General features: G+C 38.1%; 1 protein-coding gene across 1 annotated transcript in view; it reads right to left on the reverse strand.

Moving 5' to 3' along the window:
• Positions 1-360: 360 nt before the first annotated feature.
• Positions 361-20,419, reverse strand: part of ahr2 (aryl hydrocarbon receptor 2) — a 71,928-nt gene continuing 51,869 nt past the window's right edge. Inside the window, exons 3-11 of the mRNA XM_065244622.2 lie at positions 20,223-20,344; positions 18,770-18,859; positions 9,165-9,270; positions 8,784-8,923; positions 8,282-8,484; positions 7,341-7,450; positions 7,106-7,247; positions 5,202-7,020; positions 361-3,459 (exon numbers count right to left, since the gene is read on the reverse strand). Of these exons, the coding sequence (XP_065100694.1) occupies positions 3,352-3,459; positions 5,202-7,020; positions 7,106-7,247; positions 7,341-7,450; positions 8,282-8,484; positions 8,784-8,923; positions 9,165-9,270; positions 18,770-18,859; positions 20,223-20,344 (2,840 nt within the window). The 3' untranslated portion in view covers positions 361-3,351. The remainder of the gene's footprint in view (positions 3,460-5,201; positions 7,021-7,105; positions 7,248-7,340; positions 7,451-8,281; positions 8,485-8,783; positions 8,924-9,164; positions 9,271-18,769; positions 18,860-20,222; positions 20,345-20,419) is intronic.

The raw sequence follows: 20,419 nt of genomic DNA on the forward strand, positions 1-20,419 counted from the left end.
TGTGGTCAACCACATGAGAAGACACTAATTTATTTAAAACCTATTTTTTAAAGCAAATAAATAAATCACAGGGTGGCTGTACTAAATAGGTCGATTAATTTAAACTGACCGAAGCATAACATTTTAATTTTAAACTAGTAACCTATACTAAAGAAGTATATTGACACAGATTCTAAATATGTACATTAGCACCCCCACGTGGTAAACATGAACACTACAACCTCACAATTGAGTCCAAAGTAGGTCAACCAGGGTCACATCTGAAAACAATTCAATGCCTGAAACTGATGCATACTGTATGTGCATATGATTGATGTGTATAAATGTTACATTTTTGGACAAAACAAGCAAGAAAAACCATTTGAGTGAATGGCCACCTTTTAATGTTATAAAGATATGAGTATTGAGAGAAACAACAAAAATGAATCAATTTGATAATACAAATACAAAACAAACAAACAAAAGCTATATTGCATAATATAGATGTATGTTTATGGCTGTATTTGCGGGACATCCATTTACGTATATAGACTTTAAAGTTGTGCGAAACAATGTACAAAATAAGATATACAATACACGTGAAAGCATTTACAATGCTGGGTGGAAAAAACAAGCACAGAAACGAACAAAAATACAACAAATAGACAAGGATACTGCATATGAAGCGACCTCACAAACACGTTATGCGAGAATAAGTGCTTTTGTTTCTCTTGTATAGTTTAGTGGTGAAGAGCTGGGTGTCCAAAAGGCTACCGATTATTGGCACACGGGGGCGTTCAATGCTGTTAGTGAGGTCTATGAAATATAAATCTGGTTTAATCAATGGCACTTTGAGGGAACGGGAAATGAAAGCAAAATGTAGCGAATCTAAGCCTAAGCATCTTTATTTCAATATAAAACGAATGCGAACATGAAACTGCATTATCAGATTTAAAGCCAATGCAAATCGTAATGATCCTTTAATATGCAGTTATTATGAGATTATACTGTGGGCGGGGTTCATTGCGTCGCACGTGGTGCGATACGGTACGCAAAAATCACATTGGCGCAAACCAATCCGTCGCGTTTATTTGTGCGTGATCTTAAATCGACAGTACAAACTACTAAACAGATCAATCATCAATCGCGTATTCATACTAACCTCCACTCTAAGCTGCCAGACATCCGGCAATCAAATAGAGAACGCGCGTATTTACATCTTATCATACATCTTATCTCCGTTAGCGTTCATAACGAACAAAAACCAAAAGGAAAACAAAAGTTGCTAATCTTGAAATAAAAAAGCACAAAATAAGTGTGAATGTAAGTGTCCTGTAACTTAAACTGTGAGGCTATGTACAACACGTAGCATATTAGCGTCAACTAGCATTAGCGATTCCGTCCATGCTAACAACAACAACAACAACCAGTTGTTAAATACATTGCTTCTCAGATTCAATTATAGCTGCCATTTCAAATCCGTTCCTCCTTCCGCAAGCCACAATCATTTTATTTAAAGACAGAGAAAATGGAGGGAATAAATGAAATATCCTTGGGGAGAAAGAAATTAAGGCACACGGTGTTCCTATTTTAGATGATGAAAGGACAAAAGCTTTGGGTGCATGACTTGGGGATTTTGTATATATATATCACACCACACATGTTCTGTCCTCGCCGAGAAGAGAAAGTGCAATCTCTAAGATCAACAACAGTCTAAAACACAACAAGTTTCTACGAGTAAATTAAGCGGGATTGATAAAAAAAATAAACTTACAAAATCGGAGCCTTTCAAAAAGAAGGCGATTCATTTTTTACAAAACAACCAACAGTCATTTTTCCAAACCTATGAGAAATGTGTCATAATGCTATAAATTCGTATTAAATTACTATTTAAAATTCTCCTAAAATAAGGCACATGGGGACTTACAAACTTTAAACCTCGTTCACGAAACGAGAGGAAAAATGCGCAAATAGTTTCACTTTGGTCGTAACAATTGGAAAATCAAACCCATCCTTTTTCTTTGACAAATATTTTATAGTTTTTTTCTTGCGAAATCTCCAAAATTCTCCTTTCCGAAGTCTTCGTCTGGAGGCGGAATCAGCTGACCGGTGTGATTGTCATGGCACGTAACAAGATTCAAGAATTCCTAGAATTCTTTCATAAGAATTAAAGCAAAAGCGTTAACAAAAAGCGAGGCCGTATATATAATCTATAACCAGAAAAGTGAACAAAAATGGCTCAATGGCATTTTCATAATTTTGATTATATGCATAAAAAAAAGTACAAAAGACAAAAAAATAAAAGAAAAACTGAATCTATATCATAACATTCTGTTATTGTTGCAATACACAAGAAACATACGGTTAACATCAATAAAAGGGTGGCAAGAGAGGACGCACGATGTCCAAGGGAATTGAAGTCTTTACTAATCATCTTCACTCCTTGAAGAAAAAATATCCTGCAGTATAAAAAAAACAAAAGCAGCCACAAAGTTTGTTTCTGTTGAAAACGTGACACGTTTCCGTCTCTCTCGGGGATATCCAATACGATGGCGTCTCATATCCAACAATTTTACGGAATCGTCCGTATAAAAAATTCGGACGCTACACAGTCCATCGCCGTCGTCCGCAAAGTCCAAATAGGCGGAGCTGTGGGCTAATTTTTCTGTGAACAAATCAGCAATTTGTTCCTGCAGTCCAATAATGACCCGCAGGCCATAAGTAGAGTATTCATATTATGAAAACACACTCGCTGGATTATAAGGACTAAGCTACTGTACAATGCTAACACTAGGGTTTAAGGTCTACAGGTGGGACCTCTTAAGTGCATAGGTAGCAATATAAAGGGCCTGTGTATCCTCACCAACGAGATTGCCGTTCCCTTTTTGAGACGAAACTTACCCCAATAAATAGCATCTCGTGCTCGACGCGAATCGTTTTCTCTGGAATCTATGCCGCAATTAAAAGGTTCCACCTTTACTTCTGCATACTTCATAATTTAACTCTCGGCTCTCTCGCCACATACACACTTGCTCACACATCTCTCTCTCTCTCACTCAGTGTTTATCTTGCCAGAGTGGTGATGCATACAAAACAAAACAACCAAACGAAGCGAAATCTATATAGGACGATGCTTAAAATGAAAAAATGCTGCGTATTTGTCAAAGATTGTGAAAGTGAGTGTAAAACTAAGTGTGGTTGTTGAGTGTGCTCTCAGATTTCTAAAGTCTTGAAGGTTGTCAGCCAAGAGTTTCATCAGAAGCGGAGGCATCTCTTTCGAGGGACAAACAAGCATGCATACTTTTTTATAGACAGGTGCGCTGCTTGTCAGACTTGTGATGTGTCGGTCACCGCCATGGGTGACATCTCTGTCTAATAGTCACAGCAATTGCTTTGGTTGTTCTCGGAAAAGTAGGCAGTTCCGTTGACCAGTGGTGGAAAGTGGAACGTTGCTTCCTCTTCCAGTGGGCGGCTTGCGATCTGTGAAGGGACAAAATTAAAACCATGAGGAATGTTTTTCCCATTCCGTGGCGATCATGTCATGTTTGTTAAGTGTTGCATGGAAAAACTTTAAAGCAGAACTTTAAACCTTTGCGTGCAACCATTTTGCGCTTTCTTTAGTATTTCTGAATAATAGAGTAGAAAGTAGTTTGTGTACTTTATGGAGATCAATCAAATTTAAAGCCAGAACATTCTGACTCCGCTAAGACAATGGGTCTGACCCATCCAAGAGACAGACATGGCTCAAATTCAACAGAAGTTAAATTGATTACATTTCTAAAAATTAAGGTGCTACAAGATGACAGAGCAGGGGTGCCCAAACTCGGTCCTGAAGAGCCAGTGTCCAATCGAACCCAAATCAAGCACACCTGACGCAACTAATAAAAGTCTTACGCCGCCTTTCCAATGTACACGACAAACAATGGCTGACAAACCGGAAGTCATTCATTCCAAATGGAGAGTCGCAAAGGGGCTACGACCATCTGTGAATGCGTAATTTTCGGATCCGTTTTCAGCGTTGGAATCGTATAATTTTTTTTTACGTGTGTGGGGCGGGTCTATCAAAAGAAGGTCCAGATTCTATTGGGGTAGGGGCATGTTTGTTTATGTGATTTCAAATGTCAACATTGTCTTTCAGAGATCGTGCACCCAGCCTTTCTCCCATGTTGGCAAGGATTTACAATTAAACTGCAATTTCATGTCGACTGCCACTAGGGGGCGAACTCCCGACATTCGTGTCCGATTGTTGACTACAGTGGAAAGGCGGCTTTAGTATGCATGCTAGAAACTTGGACAGTTGGAAAGTTGGACCTAAACTTTGCAAGACACCGCCCCTCCAGGACCGAGTTTGGGCACCCCATGACATAGAGGAACCATTTTCATGGGTTTTCAAACTGGGTTTTAGGACCCCCAGGGGGCCTCCAGGAGGTTCTAGGACCCCCTTCTCCAAATCTTACCATGGAGGTCCGGAGCACTGCAGAGTTTAGCTCCAATCTTAATCAAGCACACCTGAGAAAGCTAATCAAGGACTTCATGATCACTAGAAAATCACAGATGCGTAAGTTTGATTAGGGTTGGACTCTGCAGTGCTCTGGACCTCCAGTGTAAGATTTGAGGAACCCTGCTCTAGGGGATCCTCAGAAAATGTCACAGAGAAAAATATGTAAATTGATATACATTTTAGGTAGTGGGTCCCTCACAAAAGATTTATCATATTTGAGGGTCTTTGGCATTATAAAGTTGTGTCCTATCCCTTTAAGAAGCTTAGTTTGAAAGGTTCTTCTGAGAAGCAAAAATGGTTCTTCAATGCCATCACTGTGAAAAAACACTTGTAGCACTTTTTTTAGGGGTGTACCATTTAGTAACCAGGTACATTTACCTCATCTATCTATACACCCATCGTCTTCCTAAAACTGCACCTAACTTTCCCCACACAAGTTGAATGAACATGACTGAACACATTTAACCTGAGTATCTGTCCAAAATGCTTTTCCCAAAAAAAAAAAAAAAATTCACACATGCTAACACTAGTAACATCCCAACAAAGTGCTTGAATGACTAAAAAAAACTTTATAAGTGCAGACACATTGAGCCTGGGGTAAGAACAGGGCAGTTCCATTATATCCACAGATTATATCATCTAAAAATAGGGAGCCGCACACCTGGTGCTTTGATGTTTGAGCATGTTAGTTTCGAGTTATAATTACATTAATGGTGTTTACCTGTGTCTGGCCATTGCAGGAGAGATACTGCTGAGCAATGATGTTCTCCGGAGTCAATCCTAGCGGGACTTGGCAGGCCATGGGACTGATATTGGTGTCCTCTTGCGGTATGACAGATGAGCCCACGATTGATTCGCTAGGTCCTCTTTGGTAGTAGCAAGATGCTTGAGTTGGACTCTGGGTCAAGAGACTTTTAGCCATCTGACAGGACGACAGATCCGCGGAACCATACTGCATCCCATTTACCCTGGGTTGAGGGGTATTTACGAACATGCAGCTGTTTGCGATCGGATGAGGGCCGTTGTTAATCGTGTCCACCTGCTGAGGATAGCCGTTACTGACGGTTTTCTGGGGCAGGAAGCCAGACCCAAATCCTTGTGGGTTTGTCTGTGCCATTAACTGTCCGAGTGGGTCTCCGTAGAGTCCGGTCATATTTTGATGTCCACCGGACAGTGATTTAGGGAGCTGCTGTGGAGTGGACTTGGGCACCTGCCAGGCGGTCAGTCCTGGATTGGCGACATTTTGAGTATGAAGTGAAAACTGTCCTTGCAAGTGTGCGGTAGGGGCAGAGGAGTGCAGTCCTGCATCTTGTGCAACTGAAACATTTTGGGTACAACTGTCTATCAGGCTATCCACGATACTTTTGGTGTCGGACAAGGATGGTACCCACTGAGGGTTGTGATTTATCGATTGTTGCTGGGAAAGAGAGTTTTGGTTGTGGAAGGCCATTGGCTGGGTGGCAGTGCCCTGCAATATAGAGTTTTGAAGAGGCAAAGACATTGTGTTGGGATGGGTCTGGTTTCCAGCCAGCATGTTTCCCTGGCCACATTGTGTGATTCCATTCTCTTTCACGGCACCATATAGGGTCTGTTGGGGTTGAAGACCAAGCCTGACTTGGGTCTGCTGCTGGCTACACGGCATGCCAAGAGAAGAATTAAACATAACTTGATTGTTGCCGGGTGTCTTTTGGGGTGTCTGATCCAGTCCGAACGTCTGGGCGAAAGTATTGTTAGGTAGCGTCTGCTGTACAATTGGCATCTGCGGCCCAATATGAGTCAGCTTCGCCATCCCTCTTCCAGAACTACCGGCATCCACAACCTCTTGCATGTTCATTCCCATAAACCCAGCTTGACCGGGGGATCCCGAGAGCATCCCCGGCTGGCCGTTGAATCCCTGGTTAGCAGTTAAGGTATTCTGCAAGTCCATCTCTGGAACCTCAATAAAAGGATCCTGGCCCTTAAGCTGGTCGGGCAGCTGAATACCATTGTCCTTGAAAAGAGCATCCTCGACGTAGGAAAGAATGTCGTTGGTGATGATATCATCAAGATCCATCATGTTATTTTGGTTTATCCTGACCAAAAATGCCTCCCATTCCTTCAGCTCCGAATTGTCGACATCGAGGTCTTGCATGCTGTTACAAAGAGTGCTGTCCCCCATGATCTGTTGTAAGGATTCCACCATCTCCTTAACGTTGTTTTCTTCCTTTATCCCAGCCATCGTGTTCAGGGGTGGTGGCTGGCAGGTGTTCCCAGGAACATTGAGCAAGGCATGGCTATCCCTAAAGGCCCTGTCCAGGTTGAACTGGGAATTGGGATCGTTGCTCTGATTGTAGACACTAGGGTTCTGCTTTAGCATGGATCCAAGTAGAGAATCTGGGTCCACAGATGGAGGGTTGTGCATCTTCTGACCCTTGTTCTGATTTTGAATATCTGTGATGTCCAGTGTGGGCCCGGTCTCGTACAGTACCCCCTCACCGGTGGCGCAATTGAAAGGAAGCTGCAACTTCCTTTGTCGAAGGTGTTCCTCACCTTCCTCATTACTGAAAAATATGAACATTTTGGTCATTACAGTAACACAAAGCGATCAATGTACATTACCATATTACAGGTCTAGGTTCAACTTACGTCAATGCTCTCTGTCGAGCAATGATGAAATCAGGTCGTCCTCCTTTATACACAAGCCTGGCATTCGCCTGCACCCAGACCCATGTACCTCCTTTTGAGAGCAGTCTAAAGACTGTTAAACCACTTTCTCCTGTCTTTATCACTGCAAGAACGTGTAAGAGAAACCTCTATTACTGAAAAGTCTTATTTAAAAGCAGGTCATGTCGAACATGCATTAAGGTCGGCGATAACTTACTTCTGATGTGGTTGTCTGCGCAGTGCATCATGTCGGCAGCATGAATGAACTGATAACCAGATCCTCGTATGCACAGCTCAATTTCAGTGTAGCCAAGAACCACCTTCCCTCTGCAAGATGAGAAACAGGTAGGAAAACTTTAACAGCATGTTTCACTCCAACTTGCTCATTTTATTTGCAAATTAAAATTAAGTGTTTCCATTCCGTTGTGTTTCTAAGAGAACAAAATGGCTACTTTTGTCAAAACAGCCACAATGTGAATGTGTATGTGGGATTATTACAGAATTAATGAGTCACATGACCTTTTTACATGCATCTGGAATTTTAAATTAACCCTGTTTTTACCAGTGCTTCTTACCAAATAAAAAATGCATCCACCTTAAATCATATACTAATCATATATTTCAACCATGGGCCATTTTTGCCTTTATTTGATAAGACAAATTAAAATACAGGGTGGAGAGAGGGGTATGGGATCGGCAAAGGACTCGAGCCGAAACTGCTCACTACAACATTAGCTCTGACGAGCATAAACTTTTAATTGAAATTATGATCTCAGTTATTGTTTAACTTTATCCCCCACCAGTAACTGTAGCATTCACACGGGGCGTAAGCGTTAACACTTCCCATTCGCTTTTAATGGTTGACATCAAGCGTTGCCGAACTGAATTGTGGATCCGTCGGCACCGCGTCACTGCCGTTGCTCGCGGCAGAAGTTGAACATTTCTCAACTTTTCAAGTGGCAACACGTGCGTCCGCCAATCAGATCGCCTTATGCAAACAACCTAGGCAAAGCCACTCAATTACGTTTATGGAAGACCGGAGCATGTGTAGCGGCCACTGTGATTGGCTGTTGGCCACGCTTCAATCATTAACGCTTCTATCCCGTGTGAATGTACCGTAATGTTCCCACTGCCTTTAAGAAGACTAAACCAAGCTACCTTGTGTCAATTCCCAAGGGTGTGAAGTCCAGCTTGTGTTTGGTTTGGAAGAGCAGAGTCTTGCTTCTGATTTCCAAGATGGAGGGTGGCTGAAGGGGTGTGGCTACGACAAAAAGAGCCAGCTGAGGGTGGACCATGGTCCCGTCTTCTGCCATTTTGTTTTGGCCGTGGAGATATTTCAGCCTTCCCTGGAAGTTTAGGGCCTTGGGGGCAAAGGGAAAGTCGTTTACGGGTCACAAGGGTCAGACAATGAGTACAAACAATCTACAACTGATTTATTTATTCAGCTGGTTTTATGTATCATTGTGAACACAGACAACCAATTGTTGAGTCTAGAGCAAAAAAAACAGCTAAAAGGTTACCCAATCTGTGAAAACCCAGCTAGTTTGAGGGTTTTTTTGTGTCAAAACATAACCTTGATATCTTTAATTGAACTTTGATTAAAGTTCTCAAATCAAACATATGAGACTACAGCCTACAGACACAAATATCAAATATTTACCAGGAAGCCAGATGAGTTGTCAAGAAGACAACGAAATCGGCAGCAAAAGCTTCTTTCCAGGAAGGAAGAGTTTTCTGGTGGGATATGTTGAGGATTGTAGGACACCATGTCTCTGGTGATGTCACTGCTGCTCTGCATTCCTGGAGGCCGATTGGTTGATCCGAAACGAAGAGAAAACGACATTAAAACAATCGTCTGTGACTCAGCATACTGGGTTTATACAATGCACCATTGTATAAATCTGAACCAAGCTAAACATCTGACAAATTTAATGAGAACTATGGGATTTACTCATTCACAAAACATTTAGGGCCGGCACTGACAAGAACGCATATTATGACATCTCAGTAGCCCTTGTCGGAAGTCTAATTTGCTACTAACCGTTGTCGCTGTCATCCGGGTTGAGAGCAAAGTGCAGTTGCCTTCGAAACATTGCGCGGTCGTCTGTATGGATGAGCTCGAACACACTCTGGTGGACAACATCCGACTGTCAAGAAGGAGAAAGATGACATTAAAAACATACAAGATTACCACAACAATCAAAGGTAATAAAGGAAATCAAATCGACGCGTGTGCAGCAGGCACGTATTGCATGGTGCACATGGTTCACATGACGCAACGAACACATATTTTGAATTCGCGCCCCTTCTCCTAAACAGTAGATTAAAAAAAAAAAAAACACATTTATAGGAGATATGCTATCCATACTCGGTCTGCTTTTCCTCTCTCTCGCTCTCCTGTTGAGCGCTTACTGTCTGTTTGCACTAATTGCTATAGGCTGTCATAATGTGGGATAAGAAACAGGACTCAAATCCAGACATGGTCTAAAAACATCACGATTACTTGCACAAACACACGTATGTTTAAACGTTAATGAGGGCACACGGGGAAGGGTGTTGAGAGAGGGAATATATACAAATATGTATACATATATCTAATATATTTAAACACATATCCATGTAAAACTGTGCAGATATATAGTATGTGTACATGCATTGGCACTGAAGAAAAGTGTTAACAGTAGTTTATGTGAGGCTTGGATTATATATAACAGATGAAACAAAAAAAAATTCAAATGTTAAAATGAACATTTCAACAGCAGTACTTATAGATTATGATGAAAACGTTATTTTGTGATCATTTCTTACATTGCAATTTCAACAACCTCAGTTGACTTAAAATTAGCAAACCTGGCCAATATAAAATTTAGTTATGGATTTGTATGTCGTTTTTCGATTTGATATTTAAAAAATTGCTAAACATACACTGTTAAGAAGTTGGTTCAACTTAAAAAAAGTTATCTGGTTGCCTTAAAACTTTAAATTAATCCAATTTAAAAAATATTAGTTTGATTGAACTAATATTTAAGTTTATTTAAAATTACAAATCTTTTAATAATATTTAAACATTTTAAGGCAACCAGGTTACTTTTTTAAGTAAAACACAATTTTTTTACAAATATATATATTTTTTAAGGCAACCAGGTAAACAAAAAAAGTAGTTATGGATTTCTAAGTCATCCTTTGATTTGATATTTAAAAAAATGATAAAAATACACTATAAAAAGTTGGTTCAACTTAAAAAAAAAGTTAGCCGGTTGCCTTAAAATTTTAGTTAATTTTAAGTTCATTCAACTTAAAAATTTGTTTGATTTAACTAATATTTTTAGTTTATTTTAAATAACAATATTTTTCCTAATATAAAATTTTTTCAAGGCAACCAGGTAAAAAAACCAGTTATGGATTTGTAAGTCGTCTTTCGATTTGATATTTAAAAAAAATGATAAACATACACTGTAAAAAAGTTCGTTCAACTTAAAAAGTTATCTGGTTGCCTTAAAATTTTAAAAAGTTAATTCAACTTAAAAATATTAGTTTGGCTTAATTAACAATTAAGAATTAATAAAAAAAATTACCCGAATATTTTTTTTTAAGGCAACCAGGCAACTTTTTTTTTAAGTAAAACACAATTTTTTTAGTAATATATATTTTTTTAAGGCAACCAGGTAAACAAAAAAAAGTAGTTATGGATTTCTAAGTTGTCTTTTGATTTGATATTTAAAAAACTGCTAAACATACACTGTAAAAAGTTGGTTCAACTTAAAAATAAAGTTAGCCGGTTGCCTTAAAATTTTAAGTTCATTCAACTTAAAAAATTGTTTGACTTAACTAATATTTTTAGTTTATTTTAAATAACAATATTTTTCCTAATATTAATTTTTTTAAGGCAACCAGGTAAAAAAAATCTAGTTATGGATTTGTAAGTCGTCTTTCGATTTGATATTAAAAAAAAAGATAAACATACACTGTTAAAAAGTTCTTTCAACTTGAAAAGTTATCTGGTTGCCTTAAAATTTTAAAAATATAATTCAACTTAAAAATATTAGTTTGACTTAATTAACAATTAATTACAATTTTTACAGAATTTTTTTTAAGGCAACCAGGCAACTTATTTTAAGTTAAACACGCATTTTTCCCTAATATTGAATTTTTGTAAGGCAACCAGGTAACTTTTTTTAAGTTAAACACAATTTGTTTACTAATATAATTTTTTTTAAGGCAACCAGGTAAATTTTTTAAGTTAAACCAACAAATCTTCTTTTTACGGTGTAGCAATATTTACATTCATATTTGTATTGCAACAACAATTGACTTAAAGGTGCAACGTGGGACTTATATAAAAACCTCTTGACAGAAATGCAATATAATATACATAACTACTTTATCAGTGATGTATAAAAACCTTACAAAATTATTTGTATTGTTTTTATTACCTAGAATGAGCTGTTTTTATCTACATACACCGCGAGTCCCCTTACATGAAAGTCGCCGTCATGTTTCTACAGTAGCCCTAAACGGACAAACTGCTCTACAGAGCACAGTTCGTCAAATGATAAAGTGTTTGTCTTGTGGCGGCTACCATATGCGTTTTGAAATTAAGGGGTGAGCTGTTGGTTGCAATTCACAATCTTACCACTAGATGCCACTAAAATTCACACACACCAAGTGAACAGAGGACCAACGAGTTCGATGAATGTATAAATCTGTAAACATGTAAAGTGCTCTAAAACCTTTGCAATATACATGATTGCGCATATAGTTATGTAGCCTTACAAAATTAAACTAAGCATAATGTAAACATTCGGTATAATGCCCAGCCCTCTAACATTAACATTAAAGCAAATTTATTTCAGGAATGGGGATACAATAAATATCCAGAAACTGTTCAATAAACAATACTGTAGGTTTCAACAGGTGTTTGGTTTACTGCCTGTGGATATGCAATTATGTGTGTCTGTGCAGGTGTTGTAGGTCTGTCTGACCGGATAATCCTGGCAACCTTGACTTGTGTTGTATGCTATAGACTGGATTAGGAGAGAAGAGCAGATAACCAATAGCGTGTACACACAGACATACAAACTATATGCATCTACAAGCACAAAGCACAGCTCCTTTTCATATATCGCAAATGTAAGTACATAGTCGAAATGTATATTTACACACCTTACAAGTACACACTGTATGTATTATACTTTGTACAGACTTTTTGTGTGTTTAGAGCGAGATTATGTATTTGATTATACTTCACGTTACATGTAGCCTAAATGCTTTTATTGTTGGATGCAAGTGATGAAATGGCTTTTGTGGTTTCGAGCTACAGCTTATGTACAATCTATACACACACAATACACGACCCCCCACACAGAAACACACACATGTATACACAAAAACACACAAGAGCTCTCTTAGATCAGGCTGCGGTCTGTGCACACTTGTACACACACATAGACGAGCAGGTTTTTCAAGTTTTTTAATGAAGCATCCAAACATTCAATTTGCCTCTCTTTGATGTCCTTTCCTTAAGCTTCACCTCTTCTATAAACAAAACCGAACTCCGTCAGATACGCTCTCACGTCGCAGGCTGACGAGGGGGGGATAAAAACACTTAATCTCCGAGCATTTGCAAATATTAGCTTACATAAATTTGAATAAGGCTTTAAAACAAAACAAGGAAGTAAAGAGATGTCCAACACAGACTTGTGTAGCGAGAACGTTAGCTTAAAAAACAAAATTCTTAGCCAGGGGAAATTTTTATGGCGCAGAATTTGCTCTTTTAAAGCTTTTGGGACTTAAAGGGATTATTTCCATAACCAAGCAAATCTGGGGCACCATTGACATTATATTATTTTTTTTACTATGGAAGTAAATAGTGCCCCAGATTTGCTTGATTGCATTTTTTTTAAAATATCTTAATTTGTAATTAGCAGAGCAAATACATTTATGCGAGCATGTTAGCTTACAAAACAAAATTCTTAGCAAGGGGAATTTTTTATTGCGCATAAATTGCTCTTTTAAAGCTTTTGGGACTTAAAGGGATTATTTCCGTAACCAAGCAAATCTGGGGCACCATTGACTTTATATAATTTTTTTCCCTATGGAAGTCAATAGTGCCCCAGATTTGCTTGGTTGCATTTTTCAAAATATCTTAATTTGTAATTAGTAGAGAAAATAAATGTATGCGAGCATGTTAGCTTACAAAACAAAATTCTTAGCTAGGGGAAATTTTTATTGCGCATAAGTTGCTCTTTTACAGCTTTTGGGTCTTAAAGGGATAGTTCAAACTAAAATGTTGGTAACCAAGCAGATCTGGGGCACCATTGACTTTATATTATATTTTTTACTATGGAAGTCAATGGTGCCCCAGATTTGGTTGGTTGCATTTTTCAAAATATCTTCATTTGTGATTAGCAGAGCAAAGAAATGTATGCAAGCATGTTAGCTTAAAAAACAAAATTCTTAGCCAGGGGACTTAAAGGGATAGTTCACACAAAAATGTTGGTAACCAAGCAGATCTGGGGCCCCATTGACTTTATATTATTTTTTTTACTATGGAAGTCAATGGTGCCCCAGATTTGCTTGGTTGCATTTTTCAAAATATCTTTATTTGTGATTAGCAGAGCAAAGAAATGTATGCAAGCATGTTAGCTTACAAAACAAAATTCTTAGCCAGGGGACGTAAAGGGATAGTTCACACAAAAATATTGATAACCAAGCAGGTCTGGGGCACCATTGTTTTTATATTTTTTTTACTATGGAAGTCAATGGTGCTCCAGATTTGCTTGATTGCATTTTTCAAAATATCTTCATTTGTGATAAGCAGAGCAAAGAAATGTATGCAAGTATGTTAGCTTACAAAACAAAATTATTAGCCAGGGGACTTAAAAGGAAAGTTCCCACAAAATGTTGGCAACCAAGCAGATCTGGGGCACCATTGACTTTAAATTATTTTTTTTACTATGGAAGTCAATGGTGCCCCAGATTTGCTTGGTTGCATTTTTCAAAATATCTTCATTTGTGATTAGCAGAGCAAAGAAATGTATGCAAGCATGTTAGCTTACAAAACAAAATTCTTAGCCAGGGGACGTAAAGGGATAGTTCACACAAAAATGTTGGCAACCAAGCAGATCTGGGGCACCATTGACTTTATATTTTATTTTTTTACTCTGGAAGTCAATGGTGCCCCAGATTTGCTTGGATGCATTTTTCAAAATATCTTATTAGTGATTAGCAGAGCAAAGAAATGTATGCAAGCATGTTAGCTTAAAAAACAAAATTCTTAGCCAGGGGACGTAAAGGGATAGTTCACACAAAAATATTGATAACCAAGCAGGTCTGGGGCACCATTGTTTTTATATTTTTTTACTATGGAAGTCAATGGTGCTCCAGATTTGCTTGGTTGCATTTTTCAAAATATCTTCATTTGTGATAAGCAGAGCAAAGAAATGTATGCAAGTATGTTAGCTTACAAAACAAAATTCTTAGCCAGGGGACTTAAAGGGATAGTTTACACAAAATGTTGATAACCAAGCAGGTCTGGGGCACCATTGACTTTATATTATATTTTTTTACTATGGAAGTCAATGGTGCTCCAGATTTGCTTGGTTGCATTTTTCAAAATATATTTCATTTGTGATTAGCAGAGCAAAGAAATGTATGCCAGCATGTTAGCTTACAAAACAAAATTCTTAGCCGATGACTTTAATGGATAGTTCACACAAAAATGTTGGTAACCAAGCATATCTGGGGGACAATTGACTTTATATTATTTTTTTTACTATGGGAGTCAATGGTGCCCCAGATCTGCTTGGTGGCATTTTTTAAAATATCTTTATTTGTAATTAGTAGAACAAAAAAAACTAGATAGAAAAGTTTGAAGACAAACTTTATGTTGGCTTGACAAAGCCTAGCCTGAACGTTTAAAACAGATTGAGAGAAATTTAAAACAAATTTAGTTTAGTAATATAACTTTCCGTAAACATGATACCAAAAGTTACCATGTTAGCATGTTTAGCACTAAGTTAGCATGATGTTAACATAAATTTGCATGAAGCTAGCATGATGTTAACATGAATTAGCATGAAGCTAGTATGATGCTAACATGAATTAGCATGAAGCTAACATGATGCTAACATGAATTAGCATGAAGCTAACATGAATTAGCATGAAGCTAGCATGATGCTAACATGAATTAGCATGAAGCTAACATGAATTAGCATGAAGCTAACATGATGCTAACATGAATTAGCATGAAGCTAGCATGATGCTAACATGAATTAACATGAAGCTAGCATGATGCTAACATTAATTAGCATGAAGCTAGCATGATGCTAACTTGAATCAGCATGAAGCTAACATGAATTAGCATGAAGCTAGCATGATGCTAACATGAATTAGCATGAAGCTAGCATGATGCTAACATGAATTAGCATGAAGCTAGCATGATGCTAACATGAATTAGCATGAAGCTAGCATGATGCTAACATGAATTAGCATGAAGCTAGCATGATGCTAACATGAATTAACATGAAGCTAGCATGATGCTAACATGAATTAGCATGAAGCTAGCATGATGCTAACATGAATTAGCATGAAGCTAGTATGATGTTAACATGAATTAGCATGAAGCTAGCATGATGCTAACATGAATAAGCATGAAGCTAGCATGATGCTAACATGAATTAGCATGAAGCTAGCATGATGCTAACATGAATTAGCATGAAGTTAGCATGATGCTAACATGAATTAACATGAAGCTAGCATGATGCTAACATGAATTAGCATGAAGCTAGCATGATGCTAACATGAATTGGCATGAAGCTAGCATGATGCTAGCATGATTAGCAGGAAGCTAGCATGATGCTAGCATGATTAGCATTAAGCTAACATGAATTAGCATGAAGCTAGCACGATGCTAACATGAATTAGCATGAAGCTAGCACGATGCTAACATGAATTAGCATGAAGCTAGCACGAAGTTAACATGAATTAGCATGAAGCTAGCACGATGCTAACATGAATTAGCATGAAGCTAGCACGATGCTAACATGAATTAGCATGAAGCTAGCACGATGCTAACATGAATTAGCATGAAGCTAGCACGATGCTAACATGAATTAGCATGAAGCTAGCACGATGCTAACATGAATTAGCATGAAGCTAGCACGATGCTAACATGAATTAGCATGAAGCTAGCACGATGCTAACATGAATTAGCATGAAGCTAGCACGATGCTAACATGAATTAGCATGAAGTTAGCATTATGATTATGCTAACATGAATTAGTATGAAGCTAGCATGATGCTAACATGATTAGCATGAAGTTAGCAAGATTTATTATGAAATTAGCATAAAGCTAGCACGAAACTAGCATGAAGCTAGTATGACTTAGCATGGAGCTAGCATAAGGCTAACATGACCAAAAGACCCAACCCCCATGTCTCTATGATGTTCGGATCCAGAGATATAAGGCTTTGTTTATTATGTTGCTAGGGTGCTCATATTTGGTTGCTAGGGGCGTGGCTTAATACCTCAATAAGAATCCTCCGAGACTGATTGGATGCCTGAGCAAAATGAGCCCACCCCCATGTCTCTGTGACACTGTGCTGCAAAGATATCCATCTGGGCATTTTATAATGGCAGTCTATGGGATATGTTGCTAGGGTGCCCAAAAATGGTTGCTAGGGGCGTGGCTTAATAGTTATGGGGCGATCCTGAGAGACTGATTGGATGCCTGACTAAATTGAGCCCACCCCCATGTCTCTACGACACTCTAAAGTGAAGATATTCCATCTGGGACGCTTTTATTCCCTTATATGGGCATGTTCCCTGCCCCATTATAAGTCAATGGGGAAATTTGGGTGCCCCTTACACCCCAAGGGTGAAACTTACACCCCAATGTGATGTATGTTCTTACAGAGCCTGCCAGCCTCTTCAAATGTGGTAACCCACAAGTTTCTAAAAATTTCTCGCTTGCAGCTATGACCCGTCAAAGTTTGTCGCAATGTTAAGTCAATGGAAAATTTGGGGTGTTTGAGCGCCCCGTTTAGGAATTCGGTAGGTCCCATCAGTTAGAAAAGTCATAGCACCAATCTACGTACCAGTCTTAAAAGTTTTGTAAAGTTTTGTGGGTGTAGCTTGAAAGCTCTAGGAGGAGTTACTGTGAGAAAAAGTGTGGACCAGAAGAATAATAATAATAATAATAATAAGCTTAGATCGAAGAACAGTATGTTGGCTTTGTCAAGCCAACATAATTATGTGAGAATGTTAGCTTACAAAACAAAATTCTTTGCAATGGGAATTTTTATTGCGCAGAAGTTGCTCTTTTACAGCTTTTGGGACTTAAATGGATAGTTCACACAAAAATGTTGGTAACCAAGCAGATCTGGGGCACCATTGACTTTATATTTTTTTTACTATTTTACTATGGAAGTCAATAGTGCCCCAGATTTGCTTGGTTGCATTTTTCAAAATATCTTAATTTGTAATTAGCAGAGAAAATAAATGTATGGGAGCATGTTAGCTTACAAAATATATTATTTTTACTATGGAAGTCAATGGTGCCCCAGATCTGCTTGGTGACATTTTTTAAAATATCTTTATTTGTGATTAGCAGAACAAAGAAATTTACATGAGGGTGAGTATATTACGGCAAAAAAAAGGTGGGTGAACTATCCCTTTAATAGAGGTCTGTTGTTGCATTTAAGTATTAACTTTATTTTCCCTGATAAAAAATCAGTTTAGTTAACATATGGTAAAGTTTATGTAATGAGGTCCTTCCAAGACAAATGATCTAAACGAATAAATATTATTGTTTATTAAATAACATCAACGCTAAAATATAATATTTTAATATTTAAAAGAGTTCACATTGTTGATCTTGGAAAACTTTGGCGTCAGGAGAAACATTAGACAAGCGAAAGTTTTGAGCGAAAGTCTCCAATTGCTCTATATTAAATCTCACCGCTGTCTAGGAAAACAATTGCGAGATTTAATCTCATTTGTGATTTTGCCTTGTTATGGCCATCTGACGCCAAAGATGCTGAACAGTAACCAAACACCTTCACAAATAAGTAATCAAATCTCTGCCTCTAACCCAGAAACCATCAGCCCTTACCACAACTTAAAAAAACTGACGTATTAAAAAGCAATAACCACTGTGAAAGGAAATTGACGAGTGTGAACTACTACTGTATGATTGACGACACTTATGATGCCTCAATGATAACAGTTGTCTATTTGACGACGTGTTTACATAAAAATTATCAATTGCCAATCACGAGACAGGAAGTACAACTGTGCAAATTGGTAGGACGGTTAAGGAAAACAAACCACATGCACACATTAAACAAAAGAAAGACAACAAGCACCTGGTGTTATCTTTAATACATAACCTAATCATAACAATATACGCCTTGTTTATGTAAGTCAGGCCGATTTAAAAAAAAATTGCGGTCTTAGCACTGAATTTGGCGGAAATCCAGTAAAATTTCGAATGGGCCTTTAATGGTAAATGAGAATAAAAAATGCATAAAGTGGGGAAAAAATGGTCAAATCCACTGAATTTAGTTTTTTATCAATCAGGCACATAACAGGTCATTAAATTAAAAAAAAGAAACGGTAATGAAAAGATTTGAAGTTAAACTCACCTGATGAAATCCCAGGTAGTCCTGTATAGTCGGAGAGGAGTAAAACACGTAGCCTTCGGCTGTGACCGCCAACACAAAGCCATTGAGAGCCTGAGATAAAAGAAAGTACATGAAAAAAATGAAGCTTAGCAATATTTTGTTTATAGTGTGCTGGACGTCATTTTGGATGAACAATGCAAATACATTGAGCAAAACTGTCCAATAGGGAGGGGACGAGAGAGTTGCCCGTGAAGCGAGCGACTGGACATAAAATAATCCCAAAAAAGATTTTTATTGGTAGTACTCGAAAGACATAAACAGGGTTGTGTGAAGTTATAATATAATGGCAACAAATGTTAGTTTTGATTTGTTTTACGCAAATCACGATGGCTAAGATTTGTATAAGATAATTTTTTGTTATTTTTTCTTCTTTTATATATTTTTTACTCTGTAAACATCCCATGTAATTAGCCAGGCTTTTGTTAAAGTGTTGAACATGACAACAGACGGGGTGAATATCGCCTCTAGTCACGCACAGGAACCAACAGCCGTCAAACAATAGACAGAGAAAGAGAGAGAGAGGGAGAGAGAGAAATGTGGATAAAAATGAAACGCTCTCAATATTTCTAGGTGGAAAGCAACATGTGATATAGTTTACAAAGAAAAGATAACATTGCTCAACACTGGAGAATCTCGATTGCTCAAACTTCATTCCAGTTCACCAAGCATGACAACAGCTAAAATAAACCAAATGTCAACCAAAGTTTTTGCCACTTTTAATGACTTCGAAACTTACGTTTTTCATTAGGCTGTGCAGGAATCCTTGTGGCTGAGTTTATTTTATTTATTAGTGAGGCGAGCTAAATTATTATGCACCTCGAACTGTGTTGGCTATTATGGAGAAGCGTTCGAATTTTTTCTTTTTTTAATCAGCACTTTATCTAGAGACCAGCAAGCGACAGTCAAATTATATATTTTTTTTTTTAGAGAAAATGTAGTACATATTACTATCATCCTAAAAAACATGCTGCACATGCAGTTTAAAGGTAAACGTTTAGCGCTAATATCAAAGATCTTAAACTAGCCTAAGCTTGTTTGCTGGTCCTACCTGGGAGCCTGACCAGCATGGAAGTGTTCAACCCCATTAAAACCAGTCAAAAGACCAGACTGGGAAACTAGCGAACCCGCTTAGACTTGTCCAAGATGTTTATTCAGAAGCGCGCCGTGGCGAAGAAGAAAACACCAGAACGACCTTCCAGCAGACGATTGATATCTCACACATGCACAGACGCACAAAGACCTGGGCCATTTTGAGTGGGAAATGAGGTGTAAGGTGTTTATAGAAGGCATTAAAGTTGAGACAGGTGTGGCGTGTGTAAACAAGTGGGTAGTACTGTGGACAACTGCGAGGAATGATATGTAAATTGTGGTTGAATAAGTGCCGTGAGGTAGATCGGGCTTATGTGCGCATTACCTGCAACAGCAGATCCCCTTCTGAAAAACTGACTCCATCCAGACTGGTGGCCATCTGTCCGTTTCCTCCAAACGTCCCAGATCGATCACCAAGCCATCCACCTCCGGTCTTTTTGATTGTGGCTGTAGAAAGAAAAAAATCATGGTTGAATTTAATAGCTCAGACACTTTTTATAAAAGGACTTGGTCTAAACTGTG

This window comes from Paramisgurnus dabryanus, chromosome 24, assembly GCF_030506205.2.
Source record: "Paramisgurnus dabryanus chromosome 24, PD_genome_1.1, whole genome shotgun sequence".
NCBI classification, from domain to species: domain Eukaryota; kingdom Metazoa; phylum Chordata; class Actinopteri; order Cypriniformes; family Cobitidae; genus Paramisgurnus; species Paramisgurnus dabryanus.